We start from the raw sequence: 25207 nt of genomic DNA, 5'->3' as shown, positions 1-25207 counted from the left end.
AGATGGTGGAGGAGATGCCAGGCGTAGAATTATAAATAGACTGGATAAATTGATTAGCATTATGTAATGCTTATTCAGTTATGCATCCAGAGTTTTCTTTTATGTGGTTTTCTTACATGTAATTTAGAATGGGCACTTTGCTCTCCTAAATTATTCAGACACACAAACACGCACACACAACCCCTTCACCCCCCACCCCCCCAACACACACACACACACACACACACACGCATGAGCACTGTGATAGGTGATGCAGTCACAAAGACTCACTGGTGATGACTGTCACTTGTGGTCCCTTGGGTTGGCTCCGTGGTCAGAGATTGGGATGTGACAGAGGAAGACTATTATTGTGATCTGCTCAATTATTCATCTATGGATGAACTCAATACCCAGAGTGGAAGGGAGAGACGTTTGGGGTTGACGTGAGGCAAAGCAGCCATACGCCCAAAGAAAGATAAAATGTCTATCCATGTTTTAACATGAGTCTCTGAATTAAATTGGCAGAGCATTCAGGGCTTTTACAAAGGCAACAAGTAATTGTGTTATGTAGTTTGTAATGTCATTGATTTAATTCTTGGATGCAGGATAAGGAAGACATCTTGTTTGTGATACATACCATACCACAGCTCTCACAAAAGGCCCTGTGAACATCAGTCCTAACATTTCCACACTGTGTAAAGGCACCATCTCTTGATTGCTCTTCCATTGTCAGGAGGCATGCCAGAGCTTATCTTACCTGCGTTCACTTTGTACCTCCCCCATTCGACTCATCTGACAATGAAGTGTATCTCTGAAGATAGCATCGCCAACCAGCCTATAGCTTTCCTGGTGGGAACCAAAATTCTCAGCTTGCTTTTATTTTAACCAAACTTGAACCAAACACAGGTCTGTTCTGTGTACAGCGCCAACCCCCCCCCCCTCCCCCTACCACCACCACCACCACCACTCGCACCTATTCAGTAAGTGGATTGCTGCATTATAACTTCATGAACATCCCCAGAAAATGAGGAGCACTCATGAATGCAACTGCCAGTGAAGGCATTTTTATCCCATGTTGTGTTTACATACCAGCAGAACCACCTTTGATGGGATTAGAATCACTAAAGATGTGCTTTAGCCGGCCTGGGAAGCTGCTAGCAGGGAGAATGTGCAGGGATTTATGCATTTTTGATGCAGCGTGGGGAGGAGTGGAACTCTGAAAAGGCTGCATGACCTACTTAGAGAGCCGTGGAATTCAGACGACTCGTCATGCCACAAAAAGAGAAAAAATCTTTCTCTCACTCTCTGTATGTGTGTGTCAGAGAGGTGTATGCAAAGTGTGCTATTGCGCATGTTCTTTTCTGCCTGCTGGTGTTTGTGTGCGAGGGACGTGACACACGCACAAGCAGTAAATTCAAGCGTTTCTTTTCCGTCATTTCTCTCTTTACTTTGCATTAGTGTGTGTATCCCGCTCCATGGGCTGCATCTTATTTTAAGCCTTTCAATCTGTTTTATTTAAAAGCCTCTGTAATGAAGAGCGTTCTGACATCCTGCAACACTTCGGCCCACAATCCACTGAGATGGCATCTGGAAGGCTGTTGACACATGCGCACACACACACACACACACACACACACACACACACACACACTCACATTCACTTTTATCCACACAAGCAGTGGACTAACAACAGCTTCTCCCTTCGTCCCCATCTAAGGGAAAAATGCAATTTTCTTTGCGACATGGCCTTGTACACAAATTAATTTTCCTTTGCAGTCTAGCCCCTTCTTTCTCCCCTCTGTCCACCCCACCACCACCACAATCAGACACACACACACACACGCACACACACACACACACACATACACACAGTCTCTCTCTCTCTCTTTCTCGGTAGCTATGGCAACACAGTGTTGTACGTCAGCTTCTCAAACGAGACGGTATTGTCCGATTGCTCGGGCTGTCACATTCCTCATTCCTGCTTTACTGTCACCCTGTAGGGTGAGAGAAAAGAAGAGAGAGCGAGGGGGGCAGAGAGACTCTTTCTTATTGCTTCTATGTGTTTCCAGTCTCCTCAATACAGACCAGTCAATAAGCGATTCATTAGAAACGACAAGCACTCACAGTCAATGCCTTCGACTGGAGTGTTTTTTTTGGCCCGGAAACGAGCTATTGTGAGACGAGAGTCGACCACCTGGTTGGATGCTGCGTGTTTGTGTGTGTGTGTGTGTGTGTGTGTGTTTGTGTGTGTGTGTGTGTGTGTGTGTGTGTGTGTGTGTGTGTGTGTGTGTGTGTGTGTGTGTGTGTGTGTGTGCCCATGTGTGACTGTCCATGATTGTAACTCCTGTGATTGATGAGTGTTTGTGGACACTGTTGGCATGGCCCCCAGCCTGGTTAAATATTCGCTGGTTGATGAATGTTGGGGTGCATAGCGTTTGTGTGTGCTTGCATGTGTTGGTGACAGTGAGTGCATGTGTGCTGGTGGCAGTGTATGGCAAGCCATTTTAACATTTACTCAATAGCAATAATAGCAATTGCAGATATCAACAATTGCTTTATGTCTAGTTAGAATTCAAAGGCAGTGTATCCATAAAATAATTTATTTTTCACTAGTCACAATGTTAATTTCTGATATCAATAATTAATTTCTTACATGTGAAAATGTGCATTGTAGATATTTGTAACTTTATTACAACTTTTACCATTGACTTCTATTCAAACTTAATGACAGATCTGTAAATCAATTTTGATGTGTTATAATTCCAAGTTGCCATATGCCTAATGTAATTTTGACTGGTTGCCATTCTTGGTAATGATATCTGTAGCTCGATTCTCACTAGACAAAATGTAATTTCTAACAATTACCAATCTTTATTACTGATGTTCATTGTTGTCTTGGAAGTGCAACTACTAAGAATAAAATTTCAAATGTCTAGGATTACATTTTAGATATCTAGAGCTGCATTGCAGATATTGAATTGAGAATTTCTGCTGGTCATCATTGTAGATATCTTGACAAAATGAATATGCTAATTAAGCACATATCAGTAATGAAATTGTAACATTTCAAAATTGTTTTGCAGATATCCTAAATTAACACTTTGACATCTCAAAATTACATTTTGAGGTGTCAAAAACAAAGTGCAAATTAGGACACAAATCCAAATAGAATATGCTAATTAGAGTTGCAATTGCTGATATGTGAAATTACATTTCAGCATGTTGAAATGAAATTAGTGGTTATTCAAATAATTATAATAAAATTACTGATATCAAGAATTAACTTAAAATATCTGTAAATCTCATTTTGATAAGTTGAAATGTAATTTTTACATGTGAAGATATACATTGTTACAGATATCTTGAATTAATATTTCCACTAGTGAAAACTAAATCGCTGTCATTGTGGAACACTGCTGGTCCAAAGCATGCGCAGTAATAACTGGACCTGTGAAAAACATCCAAAGAAGATAAAATTTGCTTTAGTGTAGACATCATTTTTAGTTGGTGATGGACATTGTTCTGGATCAAAAGGTCTTACGATGGACAAAAAGCCTGGCTTGAAGGCTGCTTTTGTGCAGAATAAATCACAGTTCTACTCTGCATACTGCACTACTCTCACTCCTGCATACTGCACTTTACTCCTGTATCTTTTCATTTCACTTGGATCTCATTATCCATTTACCTTCAACAGCTAATCGGCAATCCCTGTGCCCTCCTGTCACTGACTATTGAATCAATTCTCAGCTAATGTTAATGACTGATAAACACATTTGCTTGCCATGTTGTATCAGTCCACTCTTTGAAAGCATCCTTTGAAAAATATGGTTAGGTGATTAACTGAGGAATTAATTGGACTGAGCAGAAAACTGCAACGTTAACATCCAGAGAAGATGAGTTAATGATGCAATGCTTACAGCCATGACCCTTAATAACTTTAAACCTCCTGGAGCTGAGAGATGAGAGGGGAGAGAGAGAGAGAGAGAGAGAGAGAGAGAGGTATGAAAGAAGTGGTAGGGCAGAAAGAGAGATCAGTGGGTGACTGAAAGGAAGGAGGGAGGAGCAAGAAACTGCGAGATCGAGATATGAGCATGTGTGAAAGAATAAGAGGGAAAGAATGATGATGTTGATGAAATGGAGAAAGAAGTAGTAGATAGGGAAAGAAGAAGAGAGGTTTGGAGAATGAAAGAGGGGTCCTAAATCCAAACAGACACTAGGCCAGGATTCCTGGGAGGCGGCGTTCTGCTGTAACAAGATTGATGTGCGTGGACAGAAGAATCCCTAGGCTGCAGAGAGGGACAGCCTGAACTGTGCTTTGCTCTATCCTACTTAGTATACACACACACACACACACACACACACACACACACACACACACACACACACACACACACACACACACACAGACCTCCGTGCACCCACTCACCCAATATGACAGGCAGTTTTTTGAATCCAGCTCCACAGTCCACCATGCCTACACTCCTAAGACTCCCATCTGTCTTGTGTGGAATAAAGACAGGTGCTGCACTCCTCTCCGCCTTGTCACAAAGTTGTCAGTAGAGGGTCATCGCAAGTTGGAGAAGGATGAGTAATCTGCAAGTGTTTGTCCTTTTAGACCTGACTAAATGTCAACGGTAATATCTTCCTTTTTCTATTCTTTAAATGGCCATTATTAGATAACCAATCATAGAAAGGACTACTGGCAAAGTCATCTGAACACACACACACATACGTGACTTGTGTGGTGATTGCGGTGGGAAACGTGCCCTTCCAAAAGACAATGTCAAACTGAATCTAAAGTAAACTCCCATTATGTGTTACATGTTAGAAATTAATGAAAACATCACGCCAAAGTGATTGACAGGTGAGGTCAGAGCAAAACAAAGTTGTTCCTCGTGTTTTACTCCAATCATTTAACCATGGCCATCATCCTTCTTTAACCTTCAGGGAATCAATTTTACTGTACATATCAAAAGTCGTTTACTACTCACAGAGAGTCTTACTCAGCCTGTGAAAGCAGCTATATAATGTCTTCTGTCGCTCTGGAAGAGTTTTGTCAAGTCTGAAAAATGACCCTGATGATGTCAACAGAGTTATCTTGGCTTATAGATTTATAACGGAAAAGAGACAGTGGTAGGGCAGAAAGAGAGAGGGGTGATGGGTAACTGAGAGGATGGAATTTTAAGGGTTTTTGAAATGCAGGGACGGTCTAATGAAATGCACTACATCGTCAACAGCTTCCTGGAGTACTCTTAGAAAATGGTTTAAACACAACTTCAAACACAATTCATTTAAAAGGCCATGCACAGATACTGATTTAATATCTAACCAAAAATATTTAAAATAAATACTTAGTAGATACAGTTTGTTCAATATCAACATTCTCAAAAAATGTTATCCAGGCAGTTTTATGTTGACCCTATAACTTTTTCAGTATTTTGCTAATGTAAAATAACTGCTTAGGAACAAAATAGAGCAACATAGACTTTACAGGAATAGTTTGACATTTCTTTTTGCTAGAGTTGGATAACAAGATTAATACCACTATCATCTCTGTCCATTCAATATAAGGTTACAGGCTAAGGCTACAGCCTTCACCTGTTACATTAGCTTAGCATAAAGTATAGAAACATGGGGAAACTGCTAGCCTGGCCCTTCAGATGTTACCTGGCAACTCCACAGTGATGACAAGACTCCCAGAAGCTACTGCATCCAGCCAAGAACCTGTCCGGCACATAACCTCCCTTAAATTTTTTCACACTTTTGGTTTTTGTACAGAATAAACAAACCTGAAATACAACGATAATAATAATGATTCAAACTCTCTCTAATTCTTTCGTATTTTGTCGTGTTTACTGTACCANTGGAGCCACTTGTAAATCTGCTTGATTGAATGGGAAATGAAAGTGGTATCAATCAGTCTCTAGGCAATACATGGAATAAATGTTTTTTCCCAAATGTCAAACTTCTCCTTTAAATGTTATTTAAAGCCTTTAAATTCTGCATAATGATTCAAACTCTCTAATTCTTTCGTATTTTGTCGTGTTTACTGTACCACATACTAGCCTGAATTAACTGAACCCCACCATTCATGGAAAATCATCATTGATTGCCTCTCCCCTGCTCTAATGGGCAATGGAGCTGATGCAGTCCATCACGGTCTACATATATGTTTCAACTCAAATATACATTAAACTCTTGGAGACAACATTGTATGAGGTAAACAGGCTGGAGAGGGCTCATAAAAAGCAGAGGCTGGGACTTTTAAATGTGAATTTGTAGAAAGCAGAGGCCAGCGATATCCAGCAGGACTTGTATACAGTATGTATGCTAGAAGAGTTTGAGAAGGAGAGTGGGGGAGAAGGAGAGAAGGGATGGATTGGGTTGAAACTTTCACACAGTTGTTGTCCATAAACCTTTAATATCCCCAACTGACAAGAAATATATGATGGGTTTAATGTGCTTTCTTATTCAGTTTATAGGCTGCCTCAGTTTAGGAAAACTCAAACATAATCTAACAAATATCTTGAAGGGTAGCAATTTTTCATTTTGAGTTCATTTGGGGTCATGCTGTCAGTGATAAAACAAGAAAAAAAAAGTGTTGCAAGAAGTGCCTTGAGTCAAAATCGACTGCAATGCATTTTGTAGTAACAGATATCATGACTCTCCAAATCAAGAAGGCTGTGGATGAACTGCTAACATACTTTCAGAAATGTTTCTCTCTTTCTCTCTCAGCAGTAACCTTAGCCATCTGCATACCCCCCAAACTGACTCTCATTCCAATGTTGGACTCATTTACTACTGTACTATTACCCAGAATCACCCTCCTTTTCCTCCCTCTTTCTTCCTTTCCTGCTCTGATTTACTGGATTCATCCACGGGAGAGAATCGAGGACCTTTGGGGCCAAGAAACAATTAACTTGATAATGGGATCTCTCCCTCTCTTTTTCTTCTTCCCACTCTCTGTCCACATCCCCTCTCTCCCACTCTTTATCATTTACTAGTTAGCAGATACACTAGCTATGGCACCTATGTGGTTGCTTAGACCTTTTATTGAATAATTAAAAAATACATTATATTTATTCAACCCTTGTGTTCAAATTCTGCTGGGCAGGTACGAAAATGACCTTCCTCTTGTCAGGCCAGAGTTATCATTCATGAGGAACCCAAACTCTTAGCATTGAGCCATGAATGTACATTGACTTTTTCTGCTCTTCAGCGTGACTTGAATGGAAAAATGGCAGAATAATCCTCAACTATTTCTAATGTGGATGAAACGACTTAGCACAGTTTCAGCCCGATACATTTCTGCTCACGTCTCAGATTAGGTCAGAAATTCAAATAGGTCCAGATCGCGTCAGATCTTAAATTGTCCTATTTCTGTGATCAACATGACAAATGTTAACTGCTTCTTGAAACCACTGCCCTTCTGGGTGAAAATGACTTTGATTGGACAGACAGCTCACTTGTAGTTTCGGTTTAGGCAAAATAAACACTCCTAAACGGAAGAACAGCTAAAATTAGGAAAACATCATGTCATGGAAATGAAATAGCGATTCAGCCTTATTATTATTACTTGATAGAATATATTGCCTTGATTGTTCTCTCAGTCCTCTCCTCTCCATCCAGTGTCCCCTCTGGGACCGATTGGCTCGTTTCAGTGGGATTAGACTTTAGTTTGTCCCCCTCACTGGTTAGTGCAACATGTTCCAGCTGTTGTCAGGCCTTGTCAAAAGCACAACAACCTGTAATAGGCTTAACACAGCGTCTGCTTCCTGCACAGCACAGATTGCTAATAAAGGTGCAATGTGTTCGGAGCGATTTTTGTGCCACTGGCCAATTTCAGCTTATCTCGGATAGGGGACTGATGGCGATGTGTGCATTAATGTGTGTGTATTTGTTTATGATTGTGTTTTGGCACGCGTTTGCTTAAGGATGATAATTTATCTAGTGTATGTTTGAGAATAAGCATGAGCACAGGGGGAATTGTGTGTGTGAGTGCGCGCGTGCGTGTGTGTGAGTGTGCTCGCGTGTGTGTGTGTGTGTGCGCGCGCATAGGAGAGACACCTAGTGAATAGAGCGAAAGAGACTTGACACCACGAGGAGGCTTCCAATGTGCCATCATGGTTATCCTGGTGGCCATCTGAGCTCTCCAGAAAGCGAGATAGATTGAGTGCAATAACAAGAGCCAGACTGCAGGGAGAGAGGGAGAGGGGAGGAGATGGAGGGCAAACAGCCATCAGCTTGAGCAGCCCAGTCAGTCTGTCGCAGTGGATTTTAAAGGCCAGTCTCTCCCAAGATAAGTGGTGAGTTCCTCAGATTTTTTTTCCTTTTTGTTGCAGGCATGCAATGTGAAGGGAACAGATTGAAAAAAAAAAAAAAAAACCTCTATCACTCCTTCCTGCTCTCAATTTTACTTCATCCACTCTCACTCAATCAATGTGTACTCTCTTTGGATACTCCGGGGCCCGCTGTCTAAATGTTACCACAAGGAGACTTGCTGCTTGCTGCATTCACAACTCGGCTTCCTCCTCACCTCTTCTTCCTCCCTTTTCTCTCCCTCTTGTTGCTATTTTTTTTTAAAGTATCTCACTTAAAGCCTTGGCTATTGCTTTTTACACTGGTTCCCTAAGTCTGTGAATTACCTGTCAGCCATGTCCTCCTGGTCATTTAGAAAGGGAAAGGAAAGGCATGGTGGGTGATATGTTACACCCCAGTGGACCTCACAAAGGGCTCATTGATGGGGAACAAATAGCTCCAGCTTCTTGAAGATCTTATGTCTCTGTGTTTAAGGATGGTAGCAGGTGAGATGAGGCTGCCACTGAAGTGTGACAAGTTTAATCAGCAGTGTGGGGTGTTGACCTTAATTGACAGATGAATGACCCCACTGAACTCAAAGGAACCCTCTTTATCAAATTGTTATTGATATACTATTAGGATAATCAAAGATAATACAGCTACACAGAACAAGTAAAACTACTAAACTGATGCAGACTGGTTCACATAGCCCCCCCCTCCCCCCGCCCCCTCTTTCCTCCTCTTCTGAGAGTAGTTGGTATTGACAGCCATGACAGAGTTTAGAGGATTAGTTTGGTTTGTACATGGGGAAATAGATAATCTCCTTTAGATCTGACCTATTGGCTGCACCCTGCTAACTCTATAGGGCTTTATAATGCCAAGCATATGTTTTAGCAATCGCTGGATTCATCCCGGCTCACATTTCCTCTCCTGGCTTGGAGATGTGGAAGTAATTCAATGAGGAGTGCATGCAGGAGGCAGATGTAGCTGTTAGAAAAGACCAGCTTTTTGCAGCTGCTGCACCGCTGCTGCACTGCTCAACACATCAGGGAAGTGTGCCGCATGAAGGCAGGAGGGATGTGGACATGTGCCCTGAAAGGGGACATCAACAGTGACAGTGCTGTTTCTGTTGTTGGTGCACAAATGTACACTGATAGCATTGCAGTGTGTATAATTTAAAGGGTTTATGCTGACAAATGTTTGTAGCTCCTGGAACTGTTGTTTTCTGTTATTGTTTATTGTTTCTCATGCTTGTAGAGGCACGTTATGAAGAGTGATTATTAGAGTGAGTTATTGTAGACATGTTCAAGATCTTTTTCTCAATTCTAAATTCATTCTCCATTGCAATAGTGTATGTGTGTGTGCGTGTGTGTTTGTGTTTGTGTGTGGTGTTTATGGGTTGTCATTTGTCCCTCTTCTTCCTTCCTAAATAAATATTCTTGTTATGTCTGTTTCCTCAGTGAAGCATTGCAAGTAAAATCTACTGGCTAAACACTGGAAAATAATTCTAAAACAAATGAAACCAAGGATTGAAGTTTACAATTAATTGTGTTTATTGGGCTGAAAGAAGAAATGTTATGTTGTTGCACACATTAAATTCACACACAGCTAAAGCTATAATGCGTTCACCATTTCTTGGGTAAATTACATCACATTATCTCTACAGAGGAGCTGACAGTGTGTGCACATCTTATCGTAATCCATAAAGACACATATTATGTGGTGGGATTCTTGCACATTTTGTTCTTGGTAATCACCTGTGCTGTTGGCCTTGTCATGAATAAACGCAGTGTGTGAAGAGCAGATTGCTCCTGACATCAGATCAGGCTCTCCCCTCCCTATTTCTCTCTGTTGTTCTCTCTCTCTCTCTCTCTCTCTCTCTCTCTCTCTCACACACGTGTATGTGTGTATGTGTGTGTGCACATTGTTGGGCCTCAGGTTGCTGATTTGGGTGCAGTAATTTGCCATTAGACGAGGGACAGGTGCAGCTGCCTCTGTTTGCAGCGCTAACAAGGCATTTCATCATGGTTAGCTCCAGCCTGGTGCTCTTATCAGCTCTTGTTCTTGTCACAATATCACACACATCTGCACACTCAAATGCACACACACAGGCACACGCACGCATACAGTACGCACATAGAAACATTGTAGTTCTCTCCAGTGGGTCGTTCTGCATACAGTGGTGGTGAGATGGAGGTGAGGCGCAGTGAAGGACAGGGCTCCAGGTATGCTGGTCCATGATTGTCCCTGTGTAGTGGCGGCAGGTTCATTTTCCTAAGGAAATACTCACAGTACACAGTACTTTTCTGTTAATGCAAAGCTCTGCCTTGCATTATGTGCAGTCAAACTTGTAGGACACAATGCCTCAAACTTTTGTAAAGATTTTGGATGTGTTTAACCCTCTTTGACTTATCATTGCTGAAATGTGCTTTGAACTTACTTTCAGAAAAAAGATGCTTCACCCTGTACTATATCTAAGGGCCTCTGTGCAGGCTGACCTTTAAATATATGCACCATTAGAGAATGTTGTTCAAAAATAGATGCAAATTATCGCATGAAACATTAGATAATAGGTTAAAAAATCATTCCAGGGCAGCTGTTCCCCTCACATTTAGCCTAATTGAGTGTGATTTATCAACAGCACAATAACAGTAGGCTAATGCCATCATGTAATGATAAATCAATAGGGATGAATCTCAGTAGCTTTGTGTAAAGGTCAGAGTGAAGGAAAAGTAATGGAGACAATGGATTGAGGAGTATTTGAAATAAACTCCTCCTTGGCCAGCTGTCCCATCAGTAATATCCTCTAAATGGTCAGGGAGGTGGTGCAAGCTCAGTGGAGTGAAATGTCAAGCTCAGGAGGAGACCTTTTGCAAAAATAAAAACGGTAATAGCCTACATTTTGTAACAAGTATCTCTAAATTCAGTGACTGGAGAGTGAAACCGGTTCCAGTGTGTCTGAACAGCAAAGTAAATTTTCTGTTTATGGATGTTCAACTTAGATAGGGTTATACGCCTCCCTTGAGTTTCCATTTCCAGGTTCTTCCACCATCAGCCCTCACCCTGCCAACCCCACCAGTCCCAACCCCACACACACACACACACACACACACACACACACACCTTCCCTGGCCCTCTCCCAAAGCGGTCAAACAGATTACTACGGGCGTTAACTCCATCGATCTGCTCCAAATGGCCTCCAAATGCCAGGAATTAGATTTCAGACTGCAGAAGAGGGAAATAAAGTGCTGTAGTATTTCTTGCTGCTCGGCTTGGTAGTTAAGTGCTGCCATGCTGTCCTCATTGTAACGGCTTTTCCTCAGAACTTATTTGTGTTTTTCAGGAGTGAGATATTTGTCTCTGTTTATACCTTGTTTAGAGCATATTTTTCAGGGAAAATTGGGTTGTAAGATATAGCCTATACCCAAACCCCCTCAGCAGCTGCTTGGAAATCCTTGAAAAATACATAAATGTCTCAGTGCGGTTGAATATGAATATGAAAGAGAGAAGAGTGAAAGGCAGAGAAAAGGAAGGAGAGAGGGAGTGGCTAATGTGCAGGAAGAAAGTAGCATAAGGTGATCGAAAGATTTGAAATATAATCAAAAATAGTCTTAGATTTGATATTTAAATATCATTCTTCCATAATTGTCGGACTGTGGACAAATCTGCAGCGCACTGTGCAGCTGCTGAGCATCATAGAGAGCCACTGAATCAATCTCACGGTCATGAATTACTCCATTGTGGGGTTATAATGGAGGGCAGGTTTATAATACTGGTTGACTCGGCTTTATTAGAGCACGGTTAATGTCAGGCTAATACCTCTTCACTCCTCTCTTTCTCTCCCTCTATTCAGCTGCTCCTTTCTCCCCCTTTCTCCCGCCATCACCATCACTATCTCCTTGTCCCTTTACTCTTTGGGTTCCATTATATTCTGCTGCTTCTCTCCTCTCTATCCCGCTTTGCCTATCTAGCATTAAGCTATTCAGCGTCTCCATAGCTGAATAAGTATTGATTAATGTCTGAGTAGTTGTGCTACCTAATGAGAGGCTAAATATAGCCATCGCTACACCGGCCCTGCCGCGGCCTCCTCCCTCATCTAGCGCACAAAGTGTGGATAGTCGCACGTTGGCATGACAACACACCAGTCAAGGCTCTGTGAGCAGTCACAACAGATTGTGTGCCCGGCAAAAGTAAGAGAGGATGAATGAAGCAGGGAGGATGAACAGAGAAATCGAGAAAAAAAAGAAAGAGGTAGCTTTTAGCTTTACTTGAAACTGCTTTGCTTCCTCTCTTCATCTCTGGCTGTTTTCCTTCCTCAAAGAAAAAGCTGGACATTCAGAGTTTGGGGATTTTTAATTACTTACTGAAACGGGCAGAGATGAAACAATTAGTTGCTGAATTGATTAGTTGATGGAACAGAAAAATAATCAGCAACTAGAGATGGTAAATTGTTTAAGTCATTTATCAAGCAGAAATGTCAACAATTCTTTAGTTCCAACTTTAAAATGTTGAGCATTCACTGCTTCTTTATCTTGTGTGATAGTAAACTGAATATCTTTGGGTTTGCCTTGAGCTTTAAGAAACTGTGATGGGATTTTGTCATTGTCATTTTCTTAAATTTCATACACCAAAATGGTTCATTAATTAATACAAAAATTAATCAGCAGATGAATTTCTTTTTACAGCTTAACACAAACCTGTTTTGAAGACAGAGTTTATCCAAATATATAGAAACAGCTGTCTAGACACTGCAGTTACACTGGGCCCTGGCTTGCCTTAAAATCAGCATGCTTTCACACACACACACACACACACACACACACACACACACACACACACACATAGACGGTCTGTTGTTGGGTTTCAAATGCTGTAAAGTAGTTTTATTTGCTGCAGAGGGGTTGACCACCTACATTACATTGTCACTCTCCGTAATAAATCAGCTTAAACCTGCAATATCGCCAAGCTCTATTGTACTCACGTTGACAAGTTTAGTTGCCCACATTTCTTTTCTGTTGCATGGTAACCAATTGAGAGTTGCAATCCTACCAACCCACCTTATTATGGCCAGTTGGACAGAAATGAATGATAAGAGTATGCAAATGTGATATCTTCTTTAATAGCCTGCTGTTTTATGTAGCTGTGTGGCCAGGATAAGGAATCCCCACTGTGTCTAATCACATCTTCTGCCTCTCATTTCACCTGAGGCATATCCCCAATCTAGTCTATTTTTGACTGGCGTTACAGCATACATTGTTCTCTACTGGTGCGAATGTACGTGCACAGGGGAAAACCATGTTTTAACTAGTAATTGGCCTCCTACTTTAAAAATTGAAAGGCATTCATACAAGAAGAGTCTGATGACTTCAATCTTAGCACATGATTAAATCTGATTGGTGAGGGGTGAGTGCAATGCAGAAAGATGGCCGTAACAGTTTTTGTCCTTGCTCTCTATGTGTGCAGTGAATAAATCCAGGGCTTCAAGACTATTGTCACCCTCTCAATGAAACAGATGAGAAGAACACAAGATGTAAACTTGTAACCCCTCCAGCCATGACACCTGCCATGCTCTTAATAAAGTTCCGAACAGATCACAACATACAGTCTTATATATGTAGTTCAGAGTCTCAATCCTCCACATTCGATTTTCAGTTTTTCAATCTGCGCTCTGGAGGACCCGCTGAGCTGTTGTTCAGTGGGAAATCTCATTCAGTTGCCGGCTGATGGCTAACAAGGTCAAATGACTCTCCAGATGAGATGGACTGTGTCAGAAGGCGGAAGCACACACACACACACACACACACACACACACACACACACCACCTGCCATTCAGGCAGTCAGTCCATCTATTTATCAGCCGCACACAGGAACACATCCTGAATTGAGTGGCAATAATAGAAGACTGAGGGGGGAAGTGTTTACTGCTGATAGGAATATCATTACAAACTGTGGAAATCAGGGAATCACAGCAAAACCAGTTAGCCAGCTCATGTAGCAATCAATAGGGACCTTCACTGTTTTTTTTCCTCTCTTCTCTCAGTTCTCTCTCTCTCTCTCTCTCTCTCTCTCTCTCCTTTTCGCACACTCTTTTCCTCTGGTTGCTATAGTGACGTGAAATGGCTGCATTCTGCTGCACTGGATCAGAGCGGGGGCCCGCTCTTGCAGCTAGTGAGCTACATTGTTTTACATGATGGTTTCAAAAAAAAAAAAAACCACACACACAAAAACACACAAAGCTGCAATTAGCATGTGCCACGGTGCTAAGAGAGTTATAACAAGTTAAATGTTATTCAAATGTCAAATACTTTTTCATAAGCAGTAGGCCTATACATTACCATAAACTGACACTCAGTATTCTGGTTTTGTCGTGCATCCATCACAGTATGTCGGAGTGTAATGACCTGATGAACACAGCGGTTTTTCTTGTACAGATGGTATTGATTCATTGACTGACTCCTAGGTTAGGGTATCAATTATTCCCCTGATCAAACTATTAGAAAAATGTTCTACACCTCCTGACATAAACGAACAGAAAGATCTAATATTTCTCTATAACCTGTAGTTTCTGTAGAGGAGCGCAAGGTCTGAAATAACATTCAGGTAGTGGTAGCACAGAACTGGTTTGAATATCTAATGTTGCCTTTTAAGTGTATATAACTTCCCCTTCCATCTCTTCCTTGTTCTTATCCTACACCTTTTCTCAACCCTTTTTTCTAAATCTGATATATCTCTACCCTTTTTCCTTTTTACGTCCTTCTCTCGCTGTTTTTACAACAACTAATTGAAATGTGCCTTTTCTCTCTTCCTTCTGTCTCTCCGTCTCTTCACCCCTGCTCTCACCTTCACCACCTCTCTCTGTGTCTGCAGTGTGACAACGCCAAGGGGCTGAGGGCCTTCTTTGATGCCATATGCTACGGCCCCAAACACCTGATGATCTTCGGCGGCGTCTGCCCCTCTGTGACCTCAATCATTGCAGAGTCCTTGGAGGGCTGGAATCTGGTGCAGGTAGGAGACATATTGTATATATCAAAATGCGTGCCTGTATGCATGTGTGATATATGTACACTATTGGTGATCCAAGTCCATCAGTGGGTAGAATAAGGTGGAATAGACATGCACTTTGCACTTACTTATACATGGTCTAAGGTTTCATCTTGTTTCTGTGATACCACCAGAAAACCTGATTTTGGAACCTAGTTTCCAAATTATCTTGTCCCTTAGTTTTGTGGTGTTCAAAAAAGCTCCTGGGATTTCATAGGTGTAACTGTTTCATGCAGCACTTAAAAATGAAAGTATGTTTGGAGGTGTTTTGTCATTTGTATGAGCTGATAAAGTGTTACTTTGCTGGTCAGTCAATGTTAATTACCTGCTGAATATTCATATAATAGATTTGTAATAGATAATAGTTTTTACCATTCAATTATAATCTTGCTTGCTAAATGGCATATGCTGCCATTATCTTAGTAGAGCTTTGTGATTGCTCACTGTCGGCATTAAACACAGCTCATTCTTGCATCTGGTAAACTTGTGACCCCCTGAGTTATTGCTTACTATTTCTCTGATTATGTAATAAACTTCAGTACCAAAGAGTACTGTTCATTTGCTGCAAACCCTACAAAGGTTATCAGGCATTGATAAGGAAGGAGTGAAGCTAGTGGGAGAGATAGTGTAATTCAAGAGGCTGCATTTTGAACTGAATGTTACATTACGTGGCATATTTCTTCCGTTTGCAATTACTGTGAATCTGCTGCTTTTCTTGTTCCTTTTTGTTCGCTGTCTTTTCAGGGTCACTTGAGAGTGAAAAGATCGGCAGGATGAGGGAATGAAAGGACAAGTTATTTTTTGTTTTGGTGGTCACTTCCTCCTGATGACTAATGATCTCAGACTATAAAGAGCAGTTCAAGTCATAGTTGAATTATAAGTACTCTTTTCTTGTATTTGTCTGTGTAGTGTGTGTGTGTGTGTGTGTGTGTGTGTGTGTGCTCCCCTCTCTATTTATTGGCTTGTATGGCGGTGATTACCTGTGAGAAGTGCAGTAGCAATCTTCTGCTCTACAGAACACTCTGCCTAGTACAGTGTGTTCCCCAGAGCACTTCACCAACCAGGCTCTTTTTGCTATCAATACACAGACCAACACCAACAAATTCATGCTGGTCTGATCCCAAATATGCGCTTTAACGCTGCCTGAATGCCAGACAGCAAGTGACTGAGGGAAAAAAGTAAAGGTGAATGGCTAAGAAAACACCTACAATGTACCTGTATTTAAAGGGCATGCCTTAAGAATACACACTCAAATTCACTGTCAAGGGAAACTGTACTGCTGTTGCCACAAGCAACTAAATTACTTTCTTTAGGCCAGAAGATGTGTAGCTGCAAGGGCACCCTAGAGAAAGCACTCAGTAGTAGGGATGTCACAATAATACAACTTCCTCTGTACCAATAACAGTTAAATTCCACGATTCTTGTTACCGAATTCAATACCAGAGCAAAAATACAGACAACAGCAGAGGCAACAAGATAATGTTAGCCTTTGTGAATGCTGAGTGTGGAGCATTTCTTCAATAAACGCCAGCGAGTGCGGTTCACAAAAAATAACGGAAATATTTCAGGACATGAACAGTTTGATGAAAGATTGTTAATATAACTCACTCACAGATCTGTCTTTGAGCTGCTGAGATTAGTTTGAGGTGTTTCCTCTTGTGATTTGAAATGCTCTGTAGCACAGTTTGCATACTGGCTTTTGGTCGTCTATAACTTCCCTGATAATCTGGTTCAAATACAAAATATTTCTATGCACCAGTCTTGGCACTTTTTTTTTTTTTTTTTTTTTTCACCAAGCCACGATGGACCTGTTGCTGCACCTGCACATGCTGCTGCCATTCCACGTGTTGTTGTTATTGTTTACAGCGCCGGTCTTCTTCTTCTTCTCTTTGAGTTTGATGTCAGACTAGGATGCTTGTGGGGTTATTATACTGAGCTCATCAGTCCAGGATCCCACCTCTAGTACAAAACAACAGCTTCGGTACCTTTGGTTCTTGTTGTACTGTAGAAAAAACAAGTACCGTCACATTTTCAGAATTTTGGCATCAGCCCGGTACCAAAGTGTCGGTTTTCGTGACATTTCTACTCAGCAGCTGTCCAGCTCAGTGTGGAGACTCATTACATTTTGAATCAGGTGTCTGATCAGCTAAGCTTTGTAGTGTCATATGAGACATAAGTGTTTTACTTATTAAAGAGCTAGTGTTTATATGTGCATGAGTGTTGTTACATTCCTGGTTTTAGGTGTGGTACAATATCAGAAGCTGAGGGTACTGTTCTGAGATGCAAGATGTCTTCGCAGACCTGCCTCCTCATCAGAGCATGAGTCACCAAGAAACTATAATGTTCGCTGGAAATCGTCAGTGGATGTAAACAACAGACCAGACAGCTTTCAGTTGTTCTGTGGACCATGACGTTTGCAACTTTCTGTTTAGTTATTATGTACTTATGAAGCTGGTCCTTGCACTTCAGACCTGCTAGATTGTTGGCCTGAGACTCTTTGTTCCAGCCCACTGACTTGCATTTATAGCGTTTGTGTGGACATGTGTGAGAATACGTACGTGCAGTTGTGTATATATGTGTGTGAGAAAGTGTTTGTATGCAGAGTGGGTTTATGACAGACAGACAGCTCTCTGCTTTGACAGCTTGTGATGGGAGGTAGTTAGCCACTGCTTCAAGCTAGAATGAAGCTTTTGTCTGTGTAAGAAAAAGAGGAGCCTCTCTGAACTGAAAGAGGAAGGTACAGAGGGAAGGAAAGATGACTGGAAGTTTTGAATCCAGCACCTCACAGTGTTTAGCGTGCCATGTCAGCGGGAATCTGTTTTTAAAACTGTGAATTCTGTCACCCTGTATATTTATTACCCAGCCCTGGCATCCCGTCTGCAAGACTTGAGTTGGTGTGCAAGGAAACAGAGAATTTTCCATGGTGATTCTTATGGGCCAGGCTTAACAAGCTCATCATTTCCACATCAAAACAGGGAGCTGGCAGATACTATCTACAGTTGAGATAGCTGAGAGAACAACCACTCCTGGAAAAAGCTTAATCATACACCCATAAAAATAGCTTTCAATCAGTGTTGATGCCTAATGAAGTCAGCTTTGAAAAGCTCAACAAAAATAAACTCCCACTGCATACCCGTTCATTATGCTCCATGCACACACTTGAATGCACATACTCATACTTAAAGCAGGGGAGGTTTTAGAACGGCAGTATCAGTGTCGATATTTTTATACTAAAAATCACCAGTCAATATTTTTTTATTCCCAGCAGGTGGAATAATGACTGAAAACAACTGCACTACTTTATGAGCATTATGAGCTCAGCTACATCCTGCAAGGTGAGGGACATGTGACCAGCAGACACAGCCAAAGGTGTCAGTGGGCTACTTTTCAGCAGCCTTACCAGCTTGTCTATTTGAACCTTAGAAGAGAAGAAGCTCATAACACAACTGTCCTGAAAATTAGTAAAACTCTGGTCCAAAAAGGTAAATCACAGCGAAACTAATCTGTTCTTCTTTCACCTCGGAATAAGCAGTGATTTGAAGAATATAAAGCTAATATAATTCTAAAACTAAACTCCAATATAAAGTAATAATTATGAGAAATAGAAATTCAAGACTTGTGGCAAATTAATCTTCCTTCCAAATACGACATTTGATCCATTATGAATAAATTAATTTGTGCAAATATAACTCCTAGTCAATCAGATTTTGAAAAGCACATTTTGAGAATCTCTTTAATACAAATTACTTTGCAGTTTCTGTGTTACACTTGAATTATCACTGAAATTCTGACAGTTGACTTCTGACTGAAATATGTTACTTTTAACTGTGATTCACGTTAGTTGATTCCACAGCCAGAGTAAAATCACAAAGCCCGAGGCATGCAGCACAGTACTTCACAAGTTACAGTAAATCTTTCTTTCACACACAGTAACATACACTGACCAGTGCACACAAACACAAACACACACACACACACCCACCCGTGTGCACAGATGGCAGGCCATAATGATTTTGCCAGCAGCACAGTGTTAAGCTCTTTATGTACTGTATGTAAGGATTGATCTGTTGTCACACTCTGCGATTCTGACTCGTGTCTTGTGATGCTGTCGTTGTGGTTTGTTTGTCCACCTACTTGCTTGAGGTGCTCCACTTGGCTCTGTACTTACAGTCACTTTTTGTAATGCAGAACTGTACATGTGCTAAAATGACTGCCCGAGCAAATTAAAATGGTGGATGAGAATGTTGCCAGGGCCAATGGACAGATGGCAAGGAGCGGATTGAGGGAATGATGGAGGAATAGACAGACAGGAGCAGAGACGGACTGTAATAGCATAAAATTGAAATTCAAAGAAACAGGGCAAGGCGCAGCTGTGTTTGTGAGCTGCCATCAGCCACAAATGCCACTGATTGCTGTGTTTTTATTTCCGCAAGACAATGAATGTTGAGCCATTGTCTTGGCAGCCATCTTGGGATGTGATTAATCTTGTGTTCTCCTCACCATGATATTACATAATTCCAGAAAGCATTTGGCAAGCTTTTTAAATACTTGCTGGCACAGGTCTGTAACCAGTCAACACGCTGCACTCTCTTTACCCTGTTTTCTAAACTTACGAAAGGTCCTTTCACTCACAGCAGTGGTGTCTATTTTCTGTAAATAGCTCATTGAGTGCCAGGAAATAGCCCCAACCCACCCTCCCGTCGGTTGCTGGCCCCTTCTCACTCACCAATTAGTCCTATCAGTGGTGGCACTGTTCATTTTCAGCCATGTCAAGTGTGTAATGAAAAATAATGCTTCTCTTTTGCCTGTTGTAATTTGGGAGAGAAGAAGACACGAGAGCGTTACTCCTTCAAATGATAATTTGTGGAAGTGGACTTAGAGGGCAGGTTTTTGTGTGATGTCCAGTGTTGTGCACACCTCACGAGCTAGAGCTAGCTCAAAGTTTGGCTCACACATATTAAAATGAACATGTTTACATTCATAGCTCACAGTTTTGTTCTTAGTCTAGTTATAGGTCATAGTTCTTAATGATTTTTTGTGATCATTATTCCCTCGCAGATATTAAAAAAAAAAACCCCAAAAAAAACAGGTTGGATGCTTCAACTCTCAATGCTTCAATTTCAAATTAGTTGCTGTTGTGGCGTTTGGACTGTATGCAATAAACAGTCCTCCAAATGTTCATACAAACTGGTTTCAGTAGTATTAGTTACAGCCATGTCGGTGCCGTAAATCCTTGGGTGCCGCTGCAAAACAAGGTTCATCTTCTGATGGTTGTTGCTGTTTGGTGAACAGCTTTTTGACAGCTTTTTGGTGAATTACTGCTACGTTCTGGTCTAGATATGTTCAGTTTCAGTGGGTTTTTTGGATGGAATTTTTGTTTTGATTCCTGAAATAAGGTCTGTGCTTAAGATGAGCTCAAGACATTTCTTTTTATTCTGCATCATAAAATATGTCAGTAAATACCCCCGTTGTGATATTTAAAACTTTTACGAGGCGGTTGTCAACAACTAATCTGCTCATCAGTCCGCATTTACAGCCTCGTTGTATTTATACTGCGCCCTTAAAAACTACGGCTAACTTCGCACGAGGACAGGCTTTTGTAGAAGAGGGAAGCACACTAAATCAAACTACAAGTTGGAAGTTTAGCGGTGGTGACTTTGAAGTCATGCAACCGTGGTGCAGTTCGCTTATTGCCTAACATTAGCTTTTCTATTACTACAATTGTATTTAGGATTCGAAAATGAAAAGAGTGATGTTTGTTTGTGGGGATTATCTTGCTGAACAAAACATGTAAGTATCATAAACTTTTGTTTGTCACAGAGTTTATTTTCAGCAATAATCCAAAAGCCAATAGAAAAATCCCATTAGCTTTTCATCAAGGGAACCAGGGTGAGGGTACAAAAATACGTCATCCCTGCAGCACTCTACTACGCGTATCAGTATTTTTTTCACAAATATTTATTTTTCACTCTTGGGTTTGTAAGGAAAAGGAGTGAATATGACTGTCAAAGGCACTTCTATTCTCTTGTGTTTGTATCGTAGTTCAAATATTTGTGTCTTGTGCCTCAGTGTAAAGCTTGCAAAACTTTAGCACCAACCTTCTGATTCATTTATCTTTTAGTAACACTGAATAATGAAGTCAATATTTAGGAGGAGGAAAAAAGTGGATGCACCTTCTCAAGGTATTTTGGTCAAGACCTGGACATAGAGCTAATATTTACCTGCACATGAAGCCCATTTTTCTTCTCCACTTGCTGTATTGATCGTCAATGCTTCATTAAACCAGGCAATTTGGGGACAGGGAAGTTGCATCCCTGCCTCCTCCCAGTGCAGCATTCTCTTTCTTGAAGCCTCCACCAATTCTTTAGGGTCGTCTTTTTCCCATTTTCTTTCTCTCACTCTCCCTGAGTGCTACACTGGATGCTTCAATAAAACATGTGATGCCTAGCACTGCAGTATTCTGCCTCACTTACATCAAATCCTCCTGTGTACCATATCAATATTTCATGACTTCCAAAGTTTAGGCTAAAATCTCAGAGTGCAAGGGCAGGGATAGTGTGAGCATCACAATAGATCATCATAAATCAACATTACGAGTAAAGTTCAGGTTCACTTCTTTATGCTGAGTGAGTGTTTGCTGGTTTTGTCCACTTGGCAACAAAAGGTAATATAAACTGTCCTCTAAAGGTTCAATGACCAAACGCCCAAACCATTCATATTTATATTTGGTTGTATGTGTGTTTGCTAAGTACAAGGTCCAGTCTTGTGGATTAATTTCTGAGCTCTTTCTCCATGAATGCGACTCAGGAGAGGCAGTTAGGTCTGATTATCATACTGTCTCAAAGCTTCTAGGCAAGACCCAGAGGAAAAAGGAAGCGGCGTCTCTCACTCTGTCTTAACCAGTGAAAGACTTGACGTCACTGCTGCTTTTTAATAGGCAGAGACTTGCTTCTGGTGTGTAATCCATATATGAGGAGGTACTGTTTGGAAATTGAGTGGGAGGACGACTCAACATCCTTGTTACGGGTTGTAAATTACACTCCAGATTTCTGCGACAGGCTGCTGATGAAGTTAAACAAGGCGAATGTTGACATTTAAAGCAAAGCTAATTCAAAGACAAATGAGCCTGCTGCACAGATGTAAAAATGGAAAGAGTTCCTCTTAATTCCAATGTTTTCTCATTGAGTCTGTCACAATTTCTCTCTCTTCTATCGCCAAAGGAGAAAAAGAGGCAGAAAGAGACTGAAGAAAATAGTCATTATATGCTATATTGTGCATTAATCAAGATTTTTTTTGGTCATGAATGCCGCTTGCACTTGTAGAATGCACCAGCGTGTACTGTAAGGCTGAGCTCACATATGCTGTTGTACCTCTTCGAAGTGCTGAATGCATACCATTCGACAGAAAACACAGTAATTAGCTAATTAGCAACATTTGTTGAATACAAACCATTAACGGGTTGCGACTGTTGGTGTCACGTATTGAATACACTTGCTAGTTCATAGGCCCTCAATAAGAACAAGAACTTTGACGGAACATCTTTCTGTTTCTGTTCTTCCAAAGGAAGTAGGAACAAGAAATGGAAACAGTTTTTCATTCTTTCTTTTTACCACTGACACGTCTTTGACACCAAGGTCTATGAGACACATTCAAAAGGAATACAAGATGAATACATGCTGAATTCCACCCTTGCATTCAAGTGCTATCATTCCCCCAGTAGTTTTCTGAAAGAGGGTGAGTAAAAAGAAAATCAGTGTTTCTTACTCGCAGCACTAATGATGGTGCAGGACCTGCCAGCCACCAGCAACAATAAACAAACTAGACACATCTTGTTTTTGATGTTTCACACGGAGACTTTATCATACACACGTATCTTGTGAAGACTGTAAATTATGTTTTTTTTATTTTGTTTTTTTTTTTTGTTTTGTTTTTTTTGTGCCCCCAAATCCTGGTTCTCTTCCACTTTCTTTTCTCTTTTGGGGTTTCTAGGCTTTGATATTCCTTATTTAGGTCATAGAGTCCATAGCACTTTGAAGAGCTAGCTGAGTGTATACACTTTTTAGTTTCTAGATGAAAATAAAGCTTTGAACAAGAAACATCCTATGATAAATCGAATTTGTTATTAATCTCTATCTAAAATTAATTTACTGTAATAAATCCAGCTCAGACGCATATAGAGGTTGACTTGGCTTTATATTTGGGGGCCAAAATACATGCTCTTAATTTGCAATTTGACTCATGCTACTAGGCAGCCATTTTTGCATTGAAGAAGAGTCAAAAAGAAATCTTAAGAAAAAAGATGTAAGGGAGCAGGAAAGAGAAATTAGTTAGAGGCACACTGCAGAAAAAAAATGAAGCAAGGAGGAAAACAGAAAAATATAATTTAGGGAATAGCAGGAGGCTCCATTTAATGATTGAGAAAGTCAGACTGCACATATCAGCTTCAGGATGTCTGGATTACAATTAACTTGATACCGCAAGCTCCACTCTGATCATAGCTACACCACTTTAGACACCAAATAACTTTATACTTAAAGCAAAGTTGACTGTCAACTTATGTCTACTGGTTGTGACCAGTTGTTTAAGTATTATTCTAAAAGAACAGCCATGGATAGAAATTTTTCTTTTTCTTTTCCTTTTTTTTGGGGGGGGCTGTCTCTCTTCTTAATCATCTGACAACCTCTCTGACTTGTGACTAAATGATTCCTGATTGGTTGGAGCCACTGGCTTTGATGGTAACACTGGACAATAAGTTTAATTCCTTCTTTGTTTGAGGTTTTTGTTGACCGATGCTGATTGACATAGACAGATTGTCTCAGAGGAAGTTTTGAATTAATGTTAATGTTAAGACTCAATTTCTATTTTCAGTGTTGTCTCAGAACCATGTTGCCAATGAGGTTTACAAAACCCTGAAAGTCTGCTTCTCTCCCCCTCTCCTCTGATTTTCTTCCCCCCAGTATATGGACATTTTAGAACCACAGGGCTGGGTACCTCATCGACCCAAAAAGTTGTGTTCGGAAACTGGCTTCTCTGAGGCCAGCATCAGGAGGATCCTTTGTATCAATATCAAAAACAAGGGCGGACTCGCTGAGCAATTGAACATCAAAGAGGACTCGGCTCCATTACAAGCCATTAAAACCATAACGGCTGCTTGGAAAGAGTGAAGCTTAGAGGATCGATAAAGGGCAGTTTAACTGTCTGACACAGCTCACTAATATCTGAAACATCAACTCCCCTTCAGACAGAGACACAGGAAGAGAGAGAAACAGAGAAGAGAGGAGAAAGTTAGTGGGTGAGAGAGAGGAAGTGGAAAGAGGGAAAGATCATTAGAGTGCTTTCCATCCTTTCCATTGCTCCTCCTTGTCTTCCTTCTCTCACCCCTCCCTGCTGTATAGTGTCGTATACATGCACAGTAATGATATAACTTGATTTACACTGTACACCCTATGCAAACGCACAACACACATATAAACACAGACTACACATTAGGGTTAGCATCATACTGTCACAGCTCTACACAAATAGTGCTTTAACTTAAAAAAAAGAAATTTTAAAAGGAAAAATGTTTGTTCCAAAATGACACTGTTAAATGTATTTACAGGAACATGTACAGCAGTATACTAAAATACTATTCAGTTGTGCTCATGATGGTGGGATTTACCTTAACTATACTAACTACAGGCTTGTCCATCCAGTTAAGCACATTGAATTGCATCTATCTTAAGACTGTTCAGAGCTTTTTGTGTCACAAACAATAAATCCAGGCAGAAAAAGCTTGAAGACTCTTTCCACCTCCTTACTCGATTAAATTCCTTTTTCCTCTGTGTCACTCTTTTTCTGTCTCTTTCCTCCCACACGATCCTCTTTTGCTTTATCGGGGCATCAGAA

The 25207-nt window shown here is 40.8% G+C and overlaps 1 protein-coding gene across 1 annotated transcript in view; it reads left to right on the top strand.

Moving 5' to 3' along the window:
• The window catches only part of gabbr2 (gamma-aminobutyric acid type B receptor subunit 2), a 183498-nt gene that overhangs the window by 33641 nt on the left and 124650 nt on the right, over nt 1-25207 (top strand). The window contains exon 2 of the mRNA XM_022747685.1: nt 15146-15283. Coding sequence (XP_022603406.1) covers nt 15146-15283 — 138 coding nt within the window. The remainder of the gene's footprint in view (nt 1-15145; nt 15284-25207) is intronic.

This window comes from Seriola dumerili, unplaced genomic scaffold (genome assembly GCF_002260705.1).
Source record: "Seriola dumerili isolate Sdu_G_001 unplaced genomic scaffold, Sdu_1.0 BDQW01000110.1, whole genome shotgun sequence".
Classification (NCBI taxonomy): domain Eukaryota; kingdom Metazoa; phylum Chordata; class Actinopteri; order Carangiformes; family Carangidae; genus Seriola; species Seriola dumerili.
The sequence above is the reverse complement of the archived record's forward strand: the minus strand, read 5'-3'. Positions and strand labels throughout refer to the sequence as shown.